This window comes from Salmo trutta, chromosome 1 (genome assembly GCF_901001165.1).
Source record: "Salmo trutta chromosome 1, fSalTru1.1, whole genome shotgun sequence".
NCBI classification, from domain to species: Eukaryota; Metazoa; Chordata; class Actinopteri; order Salmoniformes; family Salmonidae; genus Salmo; species Salmo trutta.
Window position 1 is genome coordinate 78,994,846 of NC_042957.1, and position 20,554 is coordinate 79,015,399.

Genomic DNA, 20,554 nt, shown 5'->3' on the forward strand with positions numbered 1-20,554 from the left:
TCCTCCTTTCCCCTCTCTCCTCCTTTCCCTCTCTCTCCTCCTTTCCCCCCTCTCTCCTTCCCCCCTCTCTCCTCCTTTCCCCCTCTCTCTCCTTTCCCCCCTCTCTCCTCCTTCCCCCCTCTCTCCTCCTTTCCCCTCTCTCCTTCTTCCCTGTCTCTCTTTCCTCTCCCCCCTCCCTCCCTCCCTGCTTTACCCCCCTGTCTCTGTCTCCAGTCATTCTGTAATCCCTATGTGTGGTATGTTTTTCTGTTATCATGACTAAGCACGACCTGACTGCACCACATCTCTCTCCTCTGGTTCCTCCTCCTCTCGTCCTCCTTCACTCTCACTCCTTTCATTCCAGTCCCCTGACTGTGGTGTTGTGTTGTAATGTATTTAAATCCTTTAAGAGGCCTGCGCTCTCTGCATCTTATTTAAGCCTTTGGTGGATCAGCCACAGGCTGAGGGGGGTTTTAGGAGTGGATTTTATGAGCTGGAGAGTGAGGGAAGGTGTGTGTGTGTGTGTGTGTGTGTGTGTGTGTGTGTGTGTGTGTGTGTGTGTGTGTGTGTGTGTGTGTGTGTGGCGCAGTTGAGAGAGCTCTTAAGATTTAGGAACCGGATCAAACAGTGAGGGGAAACGCAGTGTTGTGTTTAGATTTTTTTTCCCCATGTGACCCGACCGGTAAAAACAGTGAACTCTAATTTACTAGGGCTTTGTGTTTCCCTGGTCAGGTCATGTGGTCAGGTCATGTGGTCAGGCCATGTGGTCAGGCCATGTGGTCAGGTCATGTGGTCAGGTCATGTGGTCAGGCCATGTGGTCAGGTCATGTGGTCAGGCCATGTGGTCAGGTCATGTGGTCAGGAAAAGCTAAGGGCCTTATCCAAAGTGGTTCAGTGAGTGAACCTCTGTTTGTGTTTTGGTTGGCCCATGCTGATTCAGTGAGTGAAACTCTGTTTGTGTTCTGGTTGTCCCATGCTGATTCAGTGAGTGAAACTCTGTTTGTGTTCTGGTTGTCCCATGCTGATTCAGTGAGTGAAACTCTGTTTGTGTTTTGGTTGTCCCATGCTGATTCAGTGAGTGAAACTCTGTTTGTGTTCTGGTTGTCCCATGCTGATTCAGTGAGTGAAACTCTGTTTGTGTTCTGGTTGGCCCATGCTGATTCAGTGAATGAACCTCTGTTTGTGTTCTGGTTGGCCCATGCTGATTCAGTGAGTGAAACTCTGTTTGTGTTCTGGTTGGCCCATGCTGATTCAGTGAGTTAACCTCTGTTTGTGTTCTGGTTGGCCCATGCTGATTCAGTGAGTGAACCTCTGTTTGTGTTCTGGTTGGCCCATGCTGATTCAGTGAGTGAAACTCTGTTTGTGTTCTGGTTGTCCCATGCTGATTCAGTGAGTGAACCTCTGTTTGTGTTCTGGTTGTCCCATGCTGATTCAGTGAGTGAACCTCTGTTTGTGTTCTGGTTGGCCCATGCTGATTCAGTGAGTGAACCTCTGTTTGTGTTCTGGTTGTCCCCATGCTGATTCAGTGAGTGAACCTCTGTTTGTGTTCTGGTTGTCCCCATGCTGATTCAGTGAGTGAACCTCTGTTTGTGTTCTGGTTGTCCCATGCTGATTCAGTGAGTGAACCTCTATTTGTGTTCTGGTTCTTTCATACCAGATCAGTGAGTGAAACTCTGTGTAATGTTGTGGTTGTCCATCCCAGGGTCAGATCCTGCGTGGAGAGAGGTACACCCTCCTGAGTAACAAGGGGCCCAAGTGGGAGGTGAAGGACTCGGCCGGGCATAAACTGACGGCTCCAGGGGCCTGCTTCATGGTCCCCCCCACAGACCCAGAGTCTGTCGCCGTCTCCAACAGGTAAGTGTGTTTGTTATGGGGGTAGTGTGTGTGTGTGTGTGTGTGTGTGTGTGTGTGTGTGTGTGTGTTATGGGGTAGGGTGTGTGTGTGTGTTATGGGGTAGGGTGTGTGTGTGTGTTATGGGGTAGGGTGTGTGTTATGGGGGTAGGGTGTGTGTGTGTGTGTGTGTGTGTTATGGGGGTAGGGTGTGTGTGTGCATTATGGGGGTAGAGTGGAGAGGTGTGTGTGTGTGTGTGTGTGTTATGGGGTAGGGTGGAGAGGGTGTGTGTGTGTGTGTGTGTGTGTGTGTGTGTGTGTGTGTGTGTTATGGGGGTAGGCGGGGGGCACGTGTCTGTCTACTGTGTGATTGTGTTGTTTCCCGAGTCGGTGTACTTGTACACTGTGTAACAGGGTCTGTTGTGTGTTTCCAGTCTGGCCAGCCAGCAGAAGGGTATTAAGATGAAGGTGTCTGGCAGTAAAACCACCCTGGTCAAACGCCTGGAGGAACTGAAGAAAGACGGCTCCACTGGCTCTGGTAGGTACTGTTATGTCATGGTATGTCATGTCATGTCATGTTATGTCCCTGTCTCAACCTCTTAATGCTCGGCTATGAAAAGCCAACTGACATTTTACTCCTGAGGTGCTGACCTGTTGACCCTCTGTAACAGGGCTCTCCAGGCTTTTCTAGCATGAAACATGTCGCGAGCAATTCTTTTTAATTTTATTTATAGCTTTTAAGTAGGCACATTCTTCTCTTCTCCTCTACCCGGCAACTCTTCCCCGGGTCCTTGCTGTACAAAAGATGTCAATATACCTGGTAAAATAATGGTTAATAAACAGTATTCAACACGACAGCCCCATAAAATCATCTTTAGTATTTTTCAGATTTTTTTCTTCTCCTGGTTTTGACTGTTTCTTACTCTCAATAGTACAATTGTTCACAGAGAAACAACAAATGGATGTTCTGAGTCCATGTCTGTGTTCTGAGTCCGTGTCCGTGTTCTGAGTCCGTGTCCGTGTTCTGAGTCCGTGTCCGTGTTCTGAGTCCGTGTCCGTGTTCTGAGTCCGTGTCCGTGTTCTGAGTCCGTGTTCTGAGTCCGTGTCCGTGTTCTGAGTCCGTGTCCGTGTTCTGAGTCCGTGTCCGTGTTCTGAGTCCGTGTTCTGAGTCCGTGTCCATGCTTAAATCACATCAGAATACCTTTTCCTTCAGACCTAAACATAACGCTTTTTGATTTGAGTGGAATTCCCCTTTAATTGCGCCTCTAGCCAGAGAGCAATGTGTCGCTCTAGGGATGTTTCTGTCAGGCCTACTGCAGCTCCTGTCATGGCAGAGTTTGATGTAAATAATCATGACAGTTCAGTCAGGTAAGCCTACTTTACAGTTAACATTTAATTAACAAGGTTATTGGGGAAAGTCTTTCAGTCCATGCCGCTCTGACATTGCTCGACCATATATTTATATATTCTTAATTCCATTCCTTTATTACTGCACTGTCGGAACTAGAAACACAAGCATTTCACTACACCCGCAATAACATCTGCTAAACACGTGTATGTGACCAATAACATCTGTTAAACACGTGTATGTGACCAATAACATCTGCTAAACACGTGTATGTGACCAATAACATCTGCTAAACACGTGTATGTGACCAATAACATCTGCTAAACACGTGTATGTGACCAATAACATCTGCTAAACACGTGTATGTGACCAATAACATCTGTTAAACACGTGTATGTGACCAATAAAGTTTGATCCGATTTTAAGATATAAGTTATCATTAGCATCGCTAACTGGCTAAATGGATTGATAAATAAACACGCACCAGACAGATAGACGGGCAATATTAGCTGGAAATGTATTGGCAGATATTGTGTTCAGGTTAGGCTGTTCAGGTTGGCAGATATTGTGTTCAGGTTAGGCTGTTCAGGTTGGCAGATATTGTGTTCGGGTTAGGATTTTGAAGCCAGGTATGGCTAACTAGGGGTGGGTGAATGTCAATGTATCTTTGATTGGGTGGCAGCCTGGAGTTTCATGTTTATGACAGTTTGCGATGGAACACATGAAACAAAATGCATGTCCTTTTTAGAATTCATTTATTTGTATTTTATTTAACCTGTATTTAACTTGGCAAGTCAGTTAAGAACAAATTCTTATTTACAATGACAGCCTACACCGGCCAAACCCAGGACAACGCTGGGCCAATTGTTCGCCACCCTATGGGATTCCCCAATCACAGCCGGTTGTGATACAGCCTAGAATCGAACCAGGGTCTGTAGTGATGCCTCTTGCACTGAGATGCAGGTCCTTAGACCGCTGCGCCACTCTGGAGCCCAGCTACATGGCGAGCTACTCATAGGTGGGCTGTGAGCTACTGGTAGATCTCCATCCACCTATTGGAGAGCCCTGATCTATAACCACTGGGGTTATTATTTCACCCTGCTGGTCATCTATGATCGTCTGAACATCTTCAAGAACCATCTGGCCTTAATGGCCGTATACTCCTTATAATCACCACCCAGTACAACCAGAAAGAGGACTGGTCAACCCCTCAGAGCCTGGTTCCTCTCTACCCAGTACAACCAGAAAGAGGACTGGTCAGCCCCTCAGGGCCTGGTTCTTCTCTACCCAGTACAACCAGAAAGAGGACTGGTCAACCCCTCAGAGCCTGGTTCCTCTCTACCCAGTACAACCAGAAAGAGGACTGGTCAGCCCCTCAGAGCCTGGTACCTCTCTACCCAGTACAACCAGAAAGAGGACTGGCCACCCCTCAGAGCCTGGTTCCTCTCTAGGTTTCTTCCTAGGTTCCTGCCCTTTCTAGGAAGGTGTTTCTAGCCACCGTGCTTCTACAGCTACAGAGTTTCTGTATAAGCTCTTTGTGACATCTGCTGGTGTAAAAAGCACTTTATAAATAAATGTGATTGATTGGTTGGCATGTCATGGTATGTCATATTGCTACTGGAGTTAATCACTAGAACTGCAGCTTAAAACAAAACATAAAACATGTAGTGATTTGTAGGCCAGTGTGATTGTCTGATTGTGAATGTTATGTTGAGTGTGTGTGTGTGTGTGTGTGTGTGTGTGTGTGTGTGTGTGTGTGTGTGTGTGTGTGTGTGTGTGTGTGTGTGTGTGTGTGTGTGTGTGTTGTCGTATCTGATTTGGTGTGTGTGTGTGTGATTTGTGTATGGATGTTGTGATTGTTGAGTCTGGTTGTATATGATTTGTTGTGTGTGTTATTTTGGTGTGTGATTGATTGATTGATGAACATTGTAGACAAGGAGGAGCAGCAGTGTCGCCAGCTGATGGCCGGTCTGGACAAGGTGACCAGTGATCTGGACAAACAGGAGAAGGCCATCTACTCTCGAGTGCGCCCCCCGCTGGAGCAGACCAGGCCACTGCAGGACAGCGCTGACCGTCTGCAGGACGTCAAGGTAGTTCATCGTTTTTCTCCTTTCTCTGCACAGAGGGTGTAGAGCGGTAGAGATGCTTTTCCTCCTCTACTCTTCTCCTGTCCTCCTATTTAGACTAGAATCCTTTCGATACAGTTTTCAAACCCATTTAATCCTACCAAAGAAAGTCTTGAGACAGTTTTTTTATGCTTATCGAGGAAGTACTATTAGTTAGTTCCAGGAAGTGTACACTTTTGTTTTATGCTTATCCCATATTCTTCCACCAGGACATTGTGGCCGTGGTTCATAAGATCGAGCCGGAGAAGTCATCCAAGGTGAGGGAGGCTGAGAAGTTCCTTACCTCTAACCCTAAATGTGCCAGCGCCCCTCAGCTGAGCGGCAAGGTGAACGAGGCCAACAACAAATACGACAAGGTCAACCTGCTGCTCAAGTGCTCCGAGGACAAGTGAGTAGCTTTTCTACTTGACTTGTTAGTAGAGATGGTAGTAGTTACACAAAACTCAGGACCAGTTCTACTTTATGAGAGAGTTTTCCTGTTTCACTAGGATGACTAACCTGTAGGCTACTATGACACTATTTAAACACATTTTAAATGTCATTTTAATCAAATGTAATTTAATTATATCATGTGTTTGTTTACAGGCTTCAGAATTCCAACCGCCTGGAGAACTCCCTTCAAAATGGGAAATCTTTATTGTCCAGCTACGAGAACAAGTTGGTCAGGGAGGAAGTCGCCCCAGCAGACATCTCATCTCTGGAGAAGACACAGCGTCAACTGTCTGTAAGATGGCTGCCCTCTGATCGCTCATTTATTCTCATCAGGATTCATGTTTAGATCCAAATAGATCCTCTCCACAAAGGAAATGTATTGTACTTTTACAGTTCAGATACCAAAGGCAGAAACATATTTTCTAATGACATACAGTACAAATATATGATAAGCTGGAAGATCTGAGCTACACACTCATATCTCAAGTTTGTCCTGGTTGGGGCAGAACTTCCCCCAGACACAATTCAACCTCACTTCCTCTCCTGACAGGATATTGCGTCAGAGCTGAAGACCAACAGGTCCGCGGTGACGGAGACGGAGGCTAACCTGCGTGTGGCCAAAGGCAGCTGTGACACCATGGCAACCAAGCTGCAGGAGCACTGCCCCGACATCGAGAGGCAGGAAGGCGAGGTCCGAAAACTTAACAAACGCTACGACAACCTCAACAGGCAGATCGACTCCAGGTAAAGGGACTGACACAACTTTGACTTCAAATAAATTATCAAATCAAATGTTATTGGTTGCGTACACATATTTAGCAGATGTTATCGTGGGTGTTGTGAAACGTTTGTGTTCCTAGCTCCAACAGTGCAGTAGTAACAATACATGTAAATCTACAAAATATAAATATTAGAACAAGACTGTCAGACTCCGGAATATAAACATCTATGTTGATGATGGTGTGTATAGACATAGAGTTTATGAATAGAAATGGTGTGTACAGCAGTAGTTATATAGGATGGTGTGTATAGATATTATAGACAGTATATGAATTATAAATGGTGTGTACAGCAGTAGTTATATAGGATGGTGTGTATATAGACATTATAGACAGTATATGAATTATAAATGGTGTGTACAGCAGTAGTTATATAGAATGGTGTGTATAGACATAGAGTTTATGAATAGAAACGGTGTGTACAGCAGTAGTTATATAGGATGGTGTGTATAGACAGTATATGAATATAAAGGGTGTGTACAGCAGTAGTTATATAGGATGGTGTGTATAGACAGTTTATGAATAGAAACGGTGTGTACAGCAGTAGTTATATAGGATGGTGTGTATAGACAGTTTATGAATAGAAAGGGTGTGTTACTGTTACGTTCACGTTGTGGTGTGTTACGTTCACGTTGTGGTGTGTTACGTTCACGTTGTGGTGTGTTACTGTTACGTTCACGTTGTGGTGTGTTACGTTCACGTTGTGGTGTGTTACTGTTACGTTCATGTTGTGGTGAGTTACGTTCACGTTGTGGTGAGTTACGTTCACGTTGTGGGTGTGTTACTGTTACGTTCACGTTGTGGTGTGTTACGTTCACGTTGTGGTGTGTTACTGTTACGTTCACGTTGTGGTGAGTTACGTTCACGTTGTGGTGTGTTACTGTTACGTTCACGTTGTGGTGTGTTACTGTTACGTTCACGTTGTGTTGTGGTGTGTTACGTTCACGTTGTGGTGAGTTACGTTCACGTTGTGGTGAGTTACTGTTACGTTCGCGTTGTGGTGTGTTACGTTCACGTTGTGGTGTGTTACGTTCACGTTGTGGTGTGTTACTGTTACGTTCACGTTGTGGTGTGTTACGTTCACGTTGTGGTGTGGTGTGTTACTGTTACATTCACGTTGTGGTGTGTTACTGTTATGTTCACGTTGTGTTGTGGTGTGTTACGTTCACGTTGTGGTGAGTTACTGTTACGTTCACGTTGTGGTGTGTTACGTTCACGTTGTGGTGTGGTGTGTTACTGTTACGTTCACGTTGTGGTGTGTTACGTTCACGTTGTGGTGTGGTGTGTTACTGTTACGTTCACGTTGTGGTGAGTTACGTTCACGTTGTGGTGAGTTACGTTCACGTTGTGGTGTGTTACTGTTACGTTCACATTGTGTTGTGTTGTGGGTGTGTTACTGTTACGTTCACGTTGTGTTGTGGTGTGGTGTGTTACTGTTACGTTCACGTTGTGTTGTGGTGTGGTGTGTTACTGTTACGTTCACGTTGTGGTGTGTTACTGTTACGTTCACGTTGTGGTGTGGTGAGTTACGTTCACGTTGTGGTGAGTTACGTTCACGTTGTGGTGTGGGTGTGGTGTGTTACTGTTACGTTCACATTGTGTTGTGGTGTGTTACTGTTACGTTCACGTTGTGTTGTGGTGAGTTACGTTCACGTTGTGTTGTGTTACTGTTACGTTCACGTTGTGTTGTGGTGTGGTGTGTTACTGTTACGTTCACGTTGGTGTGTTACTGTTACGTTCACGTTGTGGTGTGGTGTGTTACTGTTACGTTCACGTTGGTGTGTTACTGTTACGTTCACGTTGTGGTGTGGTGTGTTACGTTCACGTTGTGGTGAGTTACGTTCACGTTGTGGTGTGTTACTGTTACGTTCACGTTGTGGTGTGGTGTGTTACGTTCACGTTGTGGTGAGTTACGTTCACGTTGTGGTGAGTTACTGTTATGTTCACGTTGTGGTGAGTTACGTTCACGTTGTGGTGTGTTACGTTCACGTTGTGGTGAGTTACGTTCACTTTGTGGTGAGTTAGGTTCACGTTGTGGTGAGTTACTGTTACGTTCACGTTGTGGTGTGGTGTGTTACGTTCACGTTGTGGTGTGTTACTGTTACGTTCACGTTGTGGTGTGTTACGTTCACGTTGTGGTGTGTTACGTTCACGTTGTGGTGTGTTACTGTTACGTTCACGTTGTGGTGTGTTACTGTTACGTTCACGTTGTGTTGTGGTGTGTTACGTTCACGTTGTGGTGAGTTACGTTCACGTTGTGGTGTGTTACTGTTACGTTCACGTTGTGGTGTGTTACTGTTATGTTCACGTTGTGTTGTGGTGTGTTACGTTCACGTTGTGGTGAGTTACGTTCACGTTGTGGTGTGTTACCTTCACGTTGTGGTGAGTTACGTTCACGTTGTGGTGAGTTACGTTCACGTTGTGGTGTGTTGCGTTCACGTTGTGGTGTGTTACTGTTACGTTCACATTGTGTTGTGTTGTGGGTGTGTTACGTTCACGTTGTGTTGTGTTGTGGTGTGGTGTGTTACTGTTACGTTCACGTTGTGTTGTGGTGTGGTGTGTTACTGTTACGTTCACGTTGTGGTGTGTTACTGTTACGTTCACGTTGTGGTGTGGTGAGTTACGTTCATGTTGTGGTGAGTTACGTTCACGTTGTGTTGTGGTGTGGGTGTGTTATGTTCACGTTGTGTTGTGTTGTGGTGTGGGTGTGGTGTGTTACTGTTACGTTCACATTGTGTTGTGGTGTGTTACTGTTACGTTCACGTTGTGTTGTGGTGAGTTACGTTCACGTTGTGTTGTGGTGTGTTACTGTTACGTTCACGTTGTGTTGTGGTGTGGTGTGTTACTGTTACGTTCACGTTGGTGTGTTACTGTTACGTTCACGTTGTGGTGTGGTGTGTTACGTTCACGTTGTGGTGAGTTACGTTCACGTTGTGTTGTGGTGTGTTACGTTCACGTTGTGGTGAGTTACGTTCACGTTGTGGTGTGTTACTGTTACATTCACGTTGTGGTGAGTTACTGTTATGTTTACGTTGTGGTGAGTTACGTTCACGTTGTGGTGTGGTGTGTTACGTTCACGTTGTGGTGTGTTGCGTTCACGTTGTGGTGAGTTACGTTCACGTTGTGGTGAGTTACGTTCACGTTGTGGTGAGTTACTGTTACGTTCACGTTGTGGTGTGGTGTGTTACGTTCACGTTGTGGTGTGTTACGTTCACGTTGTGGTGTGGTGTGTTGCGTTCACGTTGTGGTGAGTTACGTTCACGTTGTGGTGAGTTACGTTCACGTTGTGGTGAGTTACTGTTACGTTCACGTTGTGGTGTGGTGTGTTACGTTCACGTTGTGGTGTGTTACGTTCACGTTGTGGTGTGTTACTGTTACGTTCACGTTGTGGTGTGTTACGTTCACGTTGTGGTGTTACGTTCACGTTGTGGTGTGTTACGTTCACGTTGTGGTGTGGTGTGTTACGTTCACGTTGTGGTGAGTTACTGTTACGTTCACGTTGTGGTGTGTTACTGTTACGTTCACGTTGTGGTGTGGTGAGTTACGTTCACGTTGTGGTGTGTTACGTTCACGTTGTGGTGTGTTACGTTCACGTTGTGGTGTGTTACGTTCACGTTGTGGTGAGTTACTGTTACGTTCACGTTGTGGTGTGTTACGTTCACGTTGTGGTGTGGTGTGTTACGTTCACGTTGTGGTGTGGTGAGTTACGTTCACGTTGTGGTGTGTTACATTCACGTTGTGGTGTGTGACGTTCACGTTGTGGTGAGTTACGTTCACGTTGTGGTGTGTTACTGTGTTGTGGTGTGTTACAGAACTCAGAGCCTGCAGAGGGCTAAGACATCGTACAGCAACTACCGCAGTGACTACGACAACCTGAACAACTGGCTGTCCCGCGTGCCAAACTATGAGCCAACTGAGAAAGACAACCCCAGTCAGGTGGAAACCAAGCTGGAAAAACAGAAGGTAGGTGGTTGATTTCTGATTGTCCCACTAATGGTTAATGTTAGGATTGGGGGAGGGAAGCTGAGTTAGATCTATACCTAGGGGAAACTGATTTTAGATCTGTACCTAGGGGAGACTGATTTTAGATCTGTACCTAGGGGAGACTGATTTTAGATCTGTACCTAGGGGAGACTGATTTTAGATCTGTACCTAGGGGAGACTGATTTTAGATCTGTACCTAGGGGAGACTGATTTTAGATCTGTACCTAGGGGAAGCTGATTTTAGATCTGTACCTAGGGGAAGCTGAGTTTGATCTGTACCTAGGGGAAGCTGAGTTAAGATCTGTACCTAGGGGAAGCTGAGTTTAGAATTGTACCTAGGGGAAACTGATTTTAGATCTGTACCTAGGGGAAGCTGAGTTTAGATCTGTACCTAGGGGAAGCTGAGTTTAGATCTGTACCTAGGGGAAGCTGAGTTTAGATCTGTACCTAGGGGAAAGTGATTTTAGATCTGTACCTAGGGGAAGCTGAGTTAGATCTGTACCTAGGGGAAGCTGATTTTAGATCTGTACCTAGGGGAAGCTGATTATAGATCTGTACCTAGGGGAAGCTGATTTTAGATCTGTACCTAGGGGAAGCTGAGTTTAGAATTGTACCTAGGGGAAGCTGAGTTAAGATCTGTACCTAGGGGAAGCTGAGTTTAGATCTGTACCTAGGGGAAGCTGAGTTTAGATCTATACCTAGGGGAAGCTGAGTTTGATCTGTACCTAGGGGAAACGGATTTTAGATCTGTACCTAGGGGAAGCTGAGTTTAGATCTGTACCTAGGGGAAGCTGAGTTAGATCTGTACCTAGGGGAAACTTCACCCCAGCACGGTTGAGAATAGTCAGGTGTTCACAATTTTGCAATCCTGTCCTGAACTCAAAAAATATTTTCAGCTGAGAGGTTCCAGTCAATTTTCTAGTTGTAATGGAAAGAGTACTATTTTGATCCAAAGCATTAGACTCATCTTTTATTGTACCTCTAGTCAAAGTCCTCTACCTCTAATGGTCCTGTTGTTTCTATACCTCTAGTCAGTCCTCTACCTCTAATGGTCCTGTTATGTTTCTATACCTCTAGTCAAAGTCCTCTACCTCTAATGGTCCTGTTATGTTTCTATACCTTTAGTCAAAGTCCTCTACCTCTAATGGTCCTGTTGTTTCTATACCTCTGGTCAAAGTCCTCTACCTCTAATGGTCCTGTTGTTTCTATACCTCTAGTCAAAGTCCTCTACCTCTAATGGTCCTGTTGTTTCTGTACCTCTAGTCAAAGTCCTCTACCTCTAATGGTCCTGTTGTTTCTGTACCTCTAGTCAAAGTCCTCTACCTCTAATGGTCCTGTTATGTTTCTATACCTCTAGTCAAAGTCCTCTACCTCTAATGGTCCTGTTGTTTCTATACCTCTGGTCAAAGACCTCTACCTCTAATGGTCCTGTTATGTTTCTATATCTCTAGTCAAAGTCCTCTACCTCTAATGGTCCTGTTGTTTCTATACCTCTAGTCAAAGTCATCTACCTCTAATGGTCCTGTCCTGTTATGTTTCTGTACCTCTAGTCAAAGTCCTCTACCTCTAATGGTCCTGTTGTTTCTATACCTCTAGTCAAAGTCCTCTACCTCTAATGGTCTTGTCCTGTTATGTTTCTGTACCTCTAGTCAAAGTCCTCTACCTCTAATGGTCCTGTTATGTTTCTATACCTCTGGTCAAAGTCCTCTACCTCTAATGGTCCTGTTGTTTCTATACCTCTAGTCAAAGTCCTCTACCTCTAATGGTCCTGTTATGTTTCTATACCTCTAGTCAAAGTCCTCTACCTCTAATGGTCCTGTTGTTTCTATACCTCTAGTCAAAGTCCTCTACCTCTAATGGTCCTGTTGTTTCTGTACCTCTAGTCAAAGTCCTCTACCTCTAATGGTCCTGTTATGTTTCTATACCTCTAGTCAAAGTCCTCTACCTCTAATGGTCCTGTTGTTTCTGTACCTCTAGTCAAAGTCCTCTACCTCTAATGGTCTTGTCCTGTTATGTTTCTGTACCTCTAGTCAAAGTCCTCTACCTCTAATGGTCCTGTTATGTTTCTATATCTCTAGTCAAAGTCCTCTACCTCTAATGGTCCTGTTATGTTTCTATATCTCTAGTCAAAGTCCTCTACCTCTAATGGTCCTGTTATGTTTCTGTACCTCTAGTCAAAGTCCTCTACCTCTAATGGTCCTGTTGTTTCTGTACCTCTAGTCAAAGTCCTCTACCTCTAATGGTCCTGTTATGTTTCTATACCTCTGGTCAAAGTCCTCTACCTCTAATGGTCCTGTTGTTTCTGTACCTCTAGTCAAAGTCCTCTACCTCTAATGGTCCTGTTATGTTTCTATATCTCTAGTCAAAGTCCCCTACCTCTAATGGTCCTGTTATGTTTCTATATCTCTAGTCAAAGTCCTCTACCTCTAATGGTCCTGTTATGTTTCTATACCTCTGGTCAAAGTCCTCTACCTCTAATGGTCCTGTTATGTTTCTATATCTCTAGTCAAAGTCCTCTACCTCTAATGGTCCTGTTATGTTTCTATACCTCTAGTCAAAGTCCTCTACCTCTAATGGTCCTGTTGTTTCTCGGTCTAAGATGTTGATTTCTGTGTTGTCACAGAACCTGCTCTCCGACATTAAAAAGAAGGAGTCTGAGTTGAACAACGTATCGAAAAATGCCCAACTTTACCAGCAAGCCGTCAAGGTAGGGGAATGAACACTGATCGACACATCAGTTCTGATTACCTACGGCTAGGAGAAATGTATACGATTTGATGTAACTCTTTCTCTCATTTTTCTTCCTCTCAATGAATAATTGATTTGACTAATTTGTGTTTGCAGGACTATGAGAATGAAACTGAGAAGTTCAAGTCAATTCTGGACCTTGAAGACGGGCTGGTCCCTCAGACCTACAAGAGAAGCAGACTGGAGTCCCCTGCACTCAGGGTCAAGGAAGAGGTAAGGAAGACTGCAGCTGTGGCCCAAATGGAACCCATTTCCCTATTTAGTGCGCTACTTTTGGACTCTGGTCATAAGGCCCTGGTCAAAAGTAGTGCACTGTATAGGGAATAGGGTGCATGGGCCCTGGTCAAAAGTAGTCCACTGATATGGAATATTGTGTAATTTGAAAGTCAGCCCTTGACAATAACCTCAATGCATATTACACGTTGTAATGTGATACATTTTCAGGAAGTCTTTTGAACGACATCTTCTAATGAACACTCTGAAAAACAAATCTAATCAAATGTTATGTCACATGCGCCGAATACAACAGGTGTAGACCTCACAGTGAAATGCTTACTTACAAGCCCTTAATTAACAATGCAGTTAAGAATAAAGTAAAAAATAAAGATATAAATAATTAAAGAGCAGCAGTAAAATAACAGAAGCAAATGATGCCCCTGGTTCCATGCGTTTTCATAATCTCCTTGTTTACAGGAATCTGCCATTGAAGCTAAATTCACCGAAGTGAATGCAGTTAACAAGCAAAGGATGGCAAATCTGCAGTTTGCGCAAGGCCTTATGAATCAGGTGAGATACTCCTGAATGTTTAACAATCAATGTTGCACATCTTTATATAGATCCAAAATAGAATTTAAATGTCACATCATTCTAAATAAACATCATTGCCATTACTTCTAAAAAAATAACCCCAGCCTCCTCTCCCTCTCTCTCAGCAATCTGACGTGATCGTCGCAAACAATGTCCAGCAAGTCAAATCTGCCGCTCCCGGAGAAGAAGCCTGGAGGATCGAGAGTCAACTGAAAGACGAGATCCAGAGGAGGGAGCAGCTGGAGAAGGATCTAGAGAAAATCCAGACGGACATCTACATGTTGGAGGGCCAGAAGCCGGAGGACACCGTCGTCAAGAAGGAGATCATCAAGAAGGTTCCGGATCCTACTCTGGTCGACGAGGTTCACAATGTCCGTCAGAAACTATCCGACGAAACCCGGGTCACCCGGGCCATGGACAACGAGCTGGAGGCGCTGAGGCTGAAGCTGCGCGGCATCGAAACAGAGATCAAAGAAGGAGCACAGCAGTACACCGTGAAGGAGGTGCTGCGTATCGAGAGGGACCGCGGCCAGGAGGAGGAGGTGAGGAGGCTCAGGGAGGAGCTGGAAGAGCTGAGGAGGAAGAAGACCATCAAGGACAATGAGGTGATCCATATCACCAAGCAGGTGACGCTCCTGGCACAGCAGAAGTCCAAGGAGCAGGAGGTGATCACAGAGGAGGAGGTGATTAAAGTGCAGAATGACCCGCAACTGGAGAACGAGTACCGCATCCTCTTGGACAGGAAGCAGAAGGAGCAGGAGGCCAGGAAGCAACTTGAGGACGAGCTGCGCTTCCTCCAGGACAAGCTCCGCAGGCTGGAGAAAGAGAAGTCCATGGCTGAGGAGAAGATCTCCATCAAGGAGGTGCTGAAGGTAGAGAAGGATATCGCCTTTGAGAGGGAGGTAGAGAATCTCAGGATGCAACATGAGGATGAGAAGGCCAAGCACCGGTCTTCCCAAAGGGAGCGTGCCGACCTCCAGAGGAAGATCTCCAGCCTAGAGGAGGAAAAGACAAGGGTCATAGTTCAGGAGAAGGTGAGGGAGATCGTCAGGCCCGACCCCAAGGCTGAGGCTGAAGTGGCCAACCTACGCATGGAACTGGTGGAGCACCAGAGGAGGTACAGAGACGCCGACCAGCAGCTGAAGTCCCACCAGGACGAGCTGAAGATGCTGAGAAACAGAGGTCCGCAGATCGAGATCAAGGAGATCATCAAGGAAGTCATCAAGTACAAGACAGACCCGCAGACCGAGAGGGAGCTGGAGAAACTCCGCAACGAGATTGTGGACAAGACGCACCAGACGGAGAAGTCAGAGATGGAGATCAGGCAGCTGAGGGACGAGATTCAGCGGTGGAAGGACACCAAGCCCCAGGTGCAAATTAAAGAGGTGGTTAATGAGGTGCTGGAGTACAAAGAAAACCCCAAGACCAAGGAGGAGATTGAGATCCTGAAGAGGAAGCTGGCGGACGAGCAGAAGAAACGTCTGGACCTGGAGAGGGAGCGATCAGCTAATGAGGAGAAGATCCGGCTAAGGAAGATCGACCTGTCCCAGGTCAGGGAGAAGGTGGTTCAGCAGGAGGTGGTTAAGATGGAGGAGGACCCATTACTGAGGTCAGAGTGCAGCACCTTCATACAGAACATCAACAATGAACAGAGGCAGAGGGAGACCCTGAAAGAGGAGCTCTACCAACTTCAGAAGCAGAAGGCCAACCTGGACGCACAGCTGGAGGAGCTGGAGCGAGAACGCAGAGCAAGGCGCGATGCAGAGCTGGAGATCCAGAGGCTGAGGGTCAGGCTGAACGAGATGGAGGTCAGGGACAAGGAGAACAGGGAGAGGGTCACAGTGAAACAGATGGTGGTTCTCCAGCAGGACCCCCAGCAAGAGAAAGAGCACTCCATCCTCAAGCTGCAGGTGGAAGAGGAGAGACACAAGCGCACCCTGCTGGAGAAGGAGCTGAACATCCTGCTCCAGCAGCAGGTCACCCTGGAGAGGATGGTGGTGAAGGAGAAGGTGGTGCGCACCGAGACCATCCAGGTAGAGAAAGACCCGGAGGCTGAGCTGGAGATCGAGACGATGACGAGGACGCTGGAACAGGAGAAGAGGAGGAGGCTCGAGCTGGACCAGGAGCTGGGCAGCCTCAAGTCCCGCCTGTCCGACATGGAGTTCACCAACACCAAGTCGTCCAAGGAGCTGGACTACATCCGCGACGAGAGCAGTCGCCTCCAGCAGGAGAACCAGAGGCTACAGAATGACATCCGCAGGCTGCAGTCCGAGATCCAGATCACCTCCACGGAGACCCGGAGCATCTCCAACTCGGCACCCATGGAGAGCGGGAAGAACCTAGAGCTGAGGTTGGACTCACTGCAGAGGGAGCTGGCCGAACTCAGGGCCATCACCAGCCAGAAGGATGAGGAGATCGAGAAGCTACAGAAGAGCCTGTCGGCTATCCAGATCAAGAGGGAGCAGAGGGAGAGCCACCTGAGGAGATCCATTGTGGTCATCGACCCCGACTCGGGTAAGGAGATGAGGCCGGAGGAGGCCTACAAGCTGGGGCTGATCGACTGGAAGATGTTTGTGAACCTCCAGAGCCAGGAGTGCGACTGGGAGGAGATCAGTGTCAAGGGCCCCAAGGGGGAGTCCTCTGTTCTCCACGACAGGAAGTCTGGGAAGAAGTTCTCCATTGAAGACGCCCTGAGGGCTGGGAACATCACCAACCGCCAGCTGCAGCAGTACCATGACAAGGAGATCACCATCCAGGAGTTCGGAGTCATGGTGTCGGGAAAGACCAAGTGAAAAAGAAACATCTGAAACAAAACTACTTTTTTAACGGTCTATGTTTCTGACCACCATGAGTTTGAAATGTGTGCCGTTTCTTGATTTTGGATTTCACTAGATTTGAATCTTCAAAAATGTTTTAATTCTGACGTTCTTGATCTAACATTAAACAATATGTTAGTTTTATATGTATACTTCCTCCTCTCTGTCTCTCTCTCTCTCTACATTGCACTGTTATATTTATTTTCAAACGCATAATACACAATAAATACACAAACTGGTGTTTATAGCCAGTCAAATGGTTGTAGAAGGGTTTTCTGTCTGTCCCTGGAATAAGCTTGTTAAACTACTTACACTGGGTACAGGGTTAGAGGTAGTACTTTAAATATCTTTATTTTGTTTTGAACGTGGGATTGAATTTACATACACAAGGATATGAACGGATATTGGTAATATCGGTCTGTGGTATGCTACTGTAAAACGGTCTGGTCTCTCAGTTGTCCTGTTTTACATGTCTTACATAAGAAATAAAGCAGTCAAATGGTAAAGGGTAAACATGTTGTGTGTTTCTTTAAAAAGTCAGTTTTAAACACAAATAGATTTACAAAGATATAGATAAGCAAGATAAGTCATCTTTAGGCATATGGTCGATACATGAAGCTTGTATTTATTAAAAGAAATATAACTGTACAGCTTTTCTTGAAAACCACCGTATTCCTGCTAATCTCAAGGACAGATCTGGTCATCGAACCAATCAGTTACCCTCTTATCTTCAGCAATTTGTTTGTAATGGTGAAAGAACAGTCCTCCCACCAACCAAACCAGCCAAAACCATCCACGGCTTTATCACAGTAGGCTACAGTAGGCTACAATAACGTTAGGCTACATGAAGGTCATCGTTACCCATATAAAAACATACTACACTGCTCAAAAAAATAAAGGGAACACTTAAACAACACAATGTAACTCCAAGTCAATCACACTTCTGTGAAATCAAACTGTCCACTTAGGAAGCAACACTGATTGACAATAAATTTCACATGCTGTTGTGCAAATGGAATAGACAACAGGTGGAAATTATAGGCAATTAGCAAGACACCCCCAATAAAGGAGTGGTTCTGCAGGTGGGGACCACAGACCACTTCTCAGGTCCTATGCTTCCTGGCTGATGTTTTGGTCACTTTTGAATGCTGGCAGTGCTTTCACTCTAGTGGTAGCATGAGACGGAGTCTACAACCCACACAAGTGGCTCAGGTAGTGCAGCTCATCCAGGATGGCACATCAATGCGAGCTGTGGCAAGAAGGTTTGCTGTGTCTGTCAGCGTAGTGTCCAGAGCATGGAGGCGCTACCAGGAGACAGGCCAGTACATCAGGAGATGTGGAGGAGGCCGTAGGAGGGCAACAACCCAGCAGCAGGACCGCTACCTCCACCTTTGTGCAAGGAGGAGCAGGAGGAGCACTGCCAGAGCCCTGCAAAATGACCTCCAGCAGGTCACAAATGTGCATGTGTCTGCTCAAACGGTCAGAAACAGACTCCATGAGGGTGGTATGAGGGCCCGACGTCCACAGGTGGGGGTTGTGCTTACAGCCCAACACCGTGCAGGACGTTTGGCATTTGCCAGAGAACACCAAGATTGGCAAATTCGCCACTGGCGCCCTGTGCTCTTCACAGATGAAAGCAGGTTCACACTGAGCACATGTGACAGACGTGACAGAGTCTGGAGACCCCGTGGAGAACATTCTGCTGCCTGCAACATCCTCCAGCATGACCGGTTTGGCGGTGGGTCAGTTGTGGGGTGGCATTTCTTTGGGGGGCCGCACAGCCCTCCATGTGCTCGCCAGAGGTAGCCTGACTGCCATTGGGTACCGAGATGAGATCCTCAGACCCCTTGTGAGACCACATGCTGGTGCGGTCGGCCCTGGGTTCCTCCTAATGCAAGACAATGCTAGACCTCATGTGGCTGGAGTGTGTCAGCAGTTCCTGCAAGAGGAAGGCATTGATGCTATGGACAGGCCCGCCCATTCCCCAGACCTGAATCCAATTGAGCACATCTGGGACATCATGTCTCGCTCCATCCACCAACGCCACGTTGCACCACAGACTGTCCAGGAGTTGGCGGATGCTTTAGTCCAGGTCTGGGAGGAGATCCCTCAGGAGACCATCCGCCACCTCATCAGGAGTATGCCCAGGCGTTGTAGGGAGGTCATACAGGCACGTGGAGGCCACACACACTACTGAGCCTCATTTTGACTTGTTTTAAGGACATTACATCAAAGTTGGATCAGCCTGTAGTGTGGTTTTCCACTTTAATTTTGAGTGTGACTCCAAATCCAGACCTCCATGGGTTGATAAATTGGATTTCCATTGATTATTTTTGTGTTATTTTGTTGTCAGAACATTCAACTATGTAAAGGAAAAAGTATTTAATAAGATTATTTCATTCATTCAGATCTAGGATGTGTTATTTTAGTGTTCCCTTTATTTTTTTGAGCAGTGTATATTATACTATGGTCTAAATACTGTAGTGTTACTATATTTATATGCTATAGTATTCACTGTAGTGTTTTTGCGGGCATTACTGTAGTTTATTGTAGTATTCACTGTAGTGTTTTTGCAGACATGACTGTAGTAACCTGCAGAATTTACTGTAGTGTTTTTGAGGACATGACAGTAGTATTAACTCAAGTGTTTTTGCAGACATGACTAGTATTTACTGTAGTATTTTTGCGGACATCACTGTAGTATATTGAAGTAACACCTGCCGACTAGTGCTAAAATGGCACAACTACCAGACTACACCAGTTACTGTTTAATGAGGAGAACACCTCAACCAGTTACTGTTTAATGAGGAGAACACCTCAACCAGTTACTGTTTAATGAGGAGAACACCTCAACCAGTTACTGTTTAATGAGGGGAACACCTCAACCAGTTACTGTTTAATGAGGGGAACACCTCAACCAGTTACTGTTTAATGAGGGGAACACCTCAACCAGTTACTGTTTAATGAGGGGAACACCTCAACCAGTTACTGTTTAATGAGGGGAACACCTCAACCAGTTACTGTTTAATGAGGAGAACACCTCAACCAGTTACTGTATTACAAGTGTCACTTCTAAACGTTAGACCGATCCTGGTCCTATTAAAGGGAAACGGTACAGAATCAGATGTGAAGAACAAGCAAAGTAGATTAAAGCTTCGAGGTTTGCTTGTTTGACACAGATAATGGACATTAACAAGAGTACTCCAAAATCACTTCTTAGATCTGTTATTTCCACTAGATAGCTTTCTGAAATACGACAGTGCTTCACAGAGAACCAGCTCTGTTACTTCCACTAGATAGCTTTCTGAAATACGACAGCGCTTCACAGAGAACCAGCTGACCAAAGTCCACAAGAAGACCAAAGAACTGTGACAGACAATACTGTACTTCTGATGGTAGGAAAGAAAGTGAACCACTGCAGTTACATAAACAATAGATATTTAAGAAATACAAAATCATTTTACTTAAAGAGGGTACTGCCAAAAAACTGCCTGGACCTCAAACCAGCAAAGCCTCTCCAAACAAACCAACTGAAACAAAATGGACGTTATTACAGTGGCTTTACATAATGACCATCTTGAATACTGTCAGAGCAGCTCACAGATCACTGCACCTGTACATAGCCCATCTATAATTTAGCCCAAACTACTACCTCTTCCCCTACTGTATTTATTTATTTTATTTATTTTGCTCCTTTGCACCATA

The 20,554-nt window shown here is 45.8% G+C and overlaps 1 protein-coding gene across 1 annotated transcript; it reads left to right on the top strand.

Moving 5' to 3' along the window:
* Positions 1-1,663: 1,663 nt before the first annotated feature.
* On the top strand, positions 1,664-17,362 carry LOC115199869 (periplakin-like; the record flags this gene model as incomplete). The annotated part of the gene is made up of 11 exons (XM_029762426.1): positions 1,664-1,833; positions 2,244-2,347; positions 5,090-5,247; positions 5,493-5,671; positions 5,869-6,007; positions 6,266-6,459; positions 10,307-10,457; positions 13,102-13,185; positions 13,323-13,439; positions 13,920-14,012; positions 14,159-17,362. Coding segments are annotated over 11 exons (4,056 nt in total), but the record flags the coding sequence as incomplete, so codon positions are not given.
* Between the last annotated feature and the right edge of the window lie 3,192 nt (positions 17,363-20,554).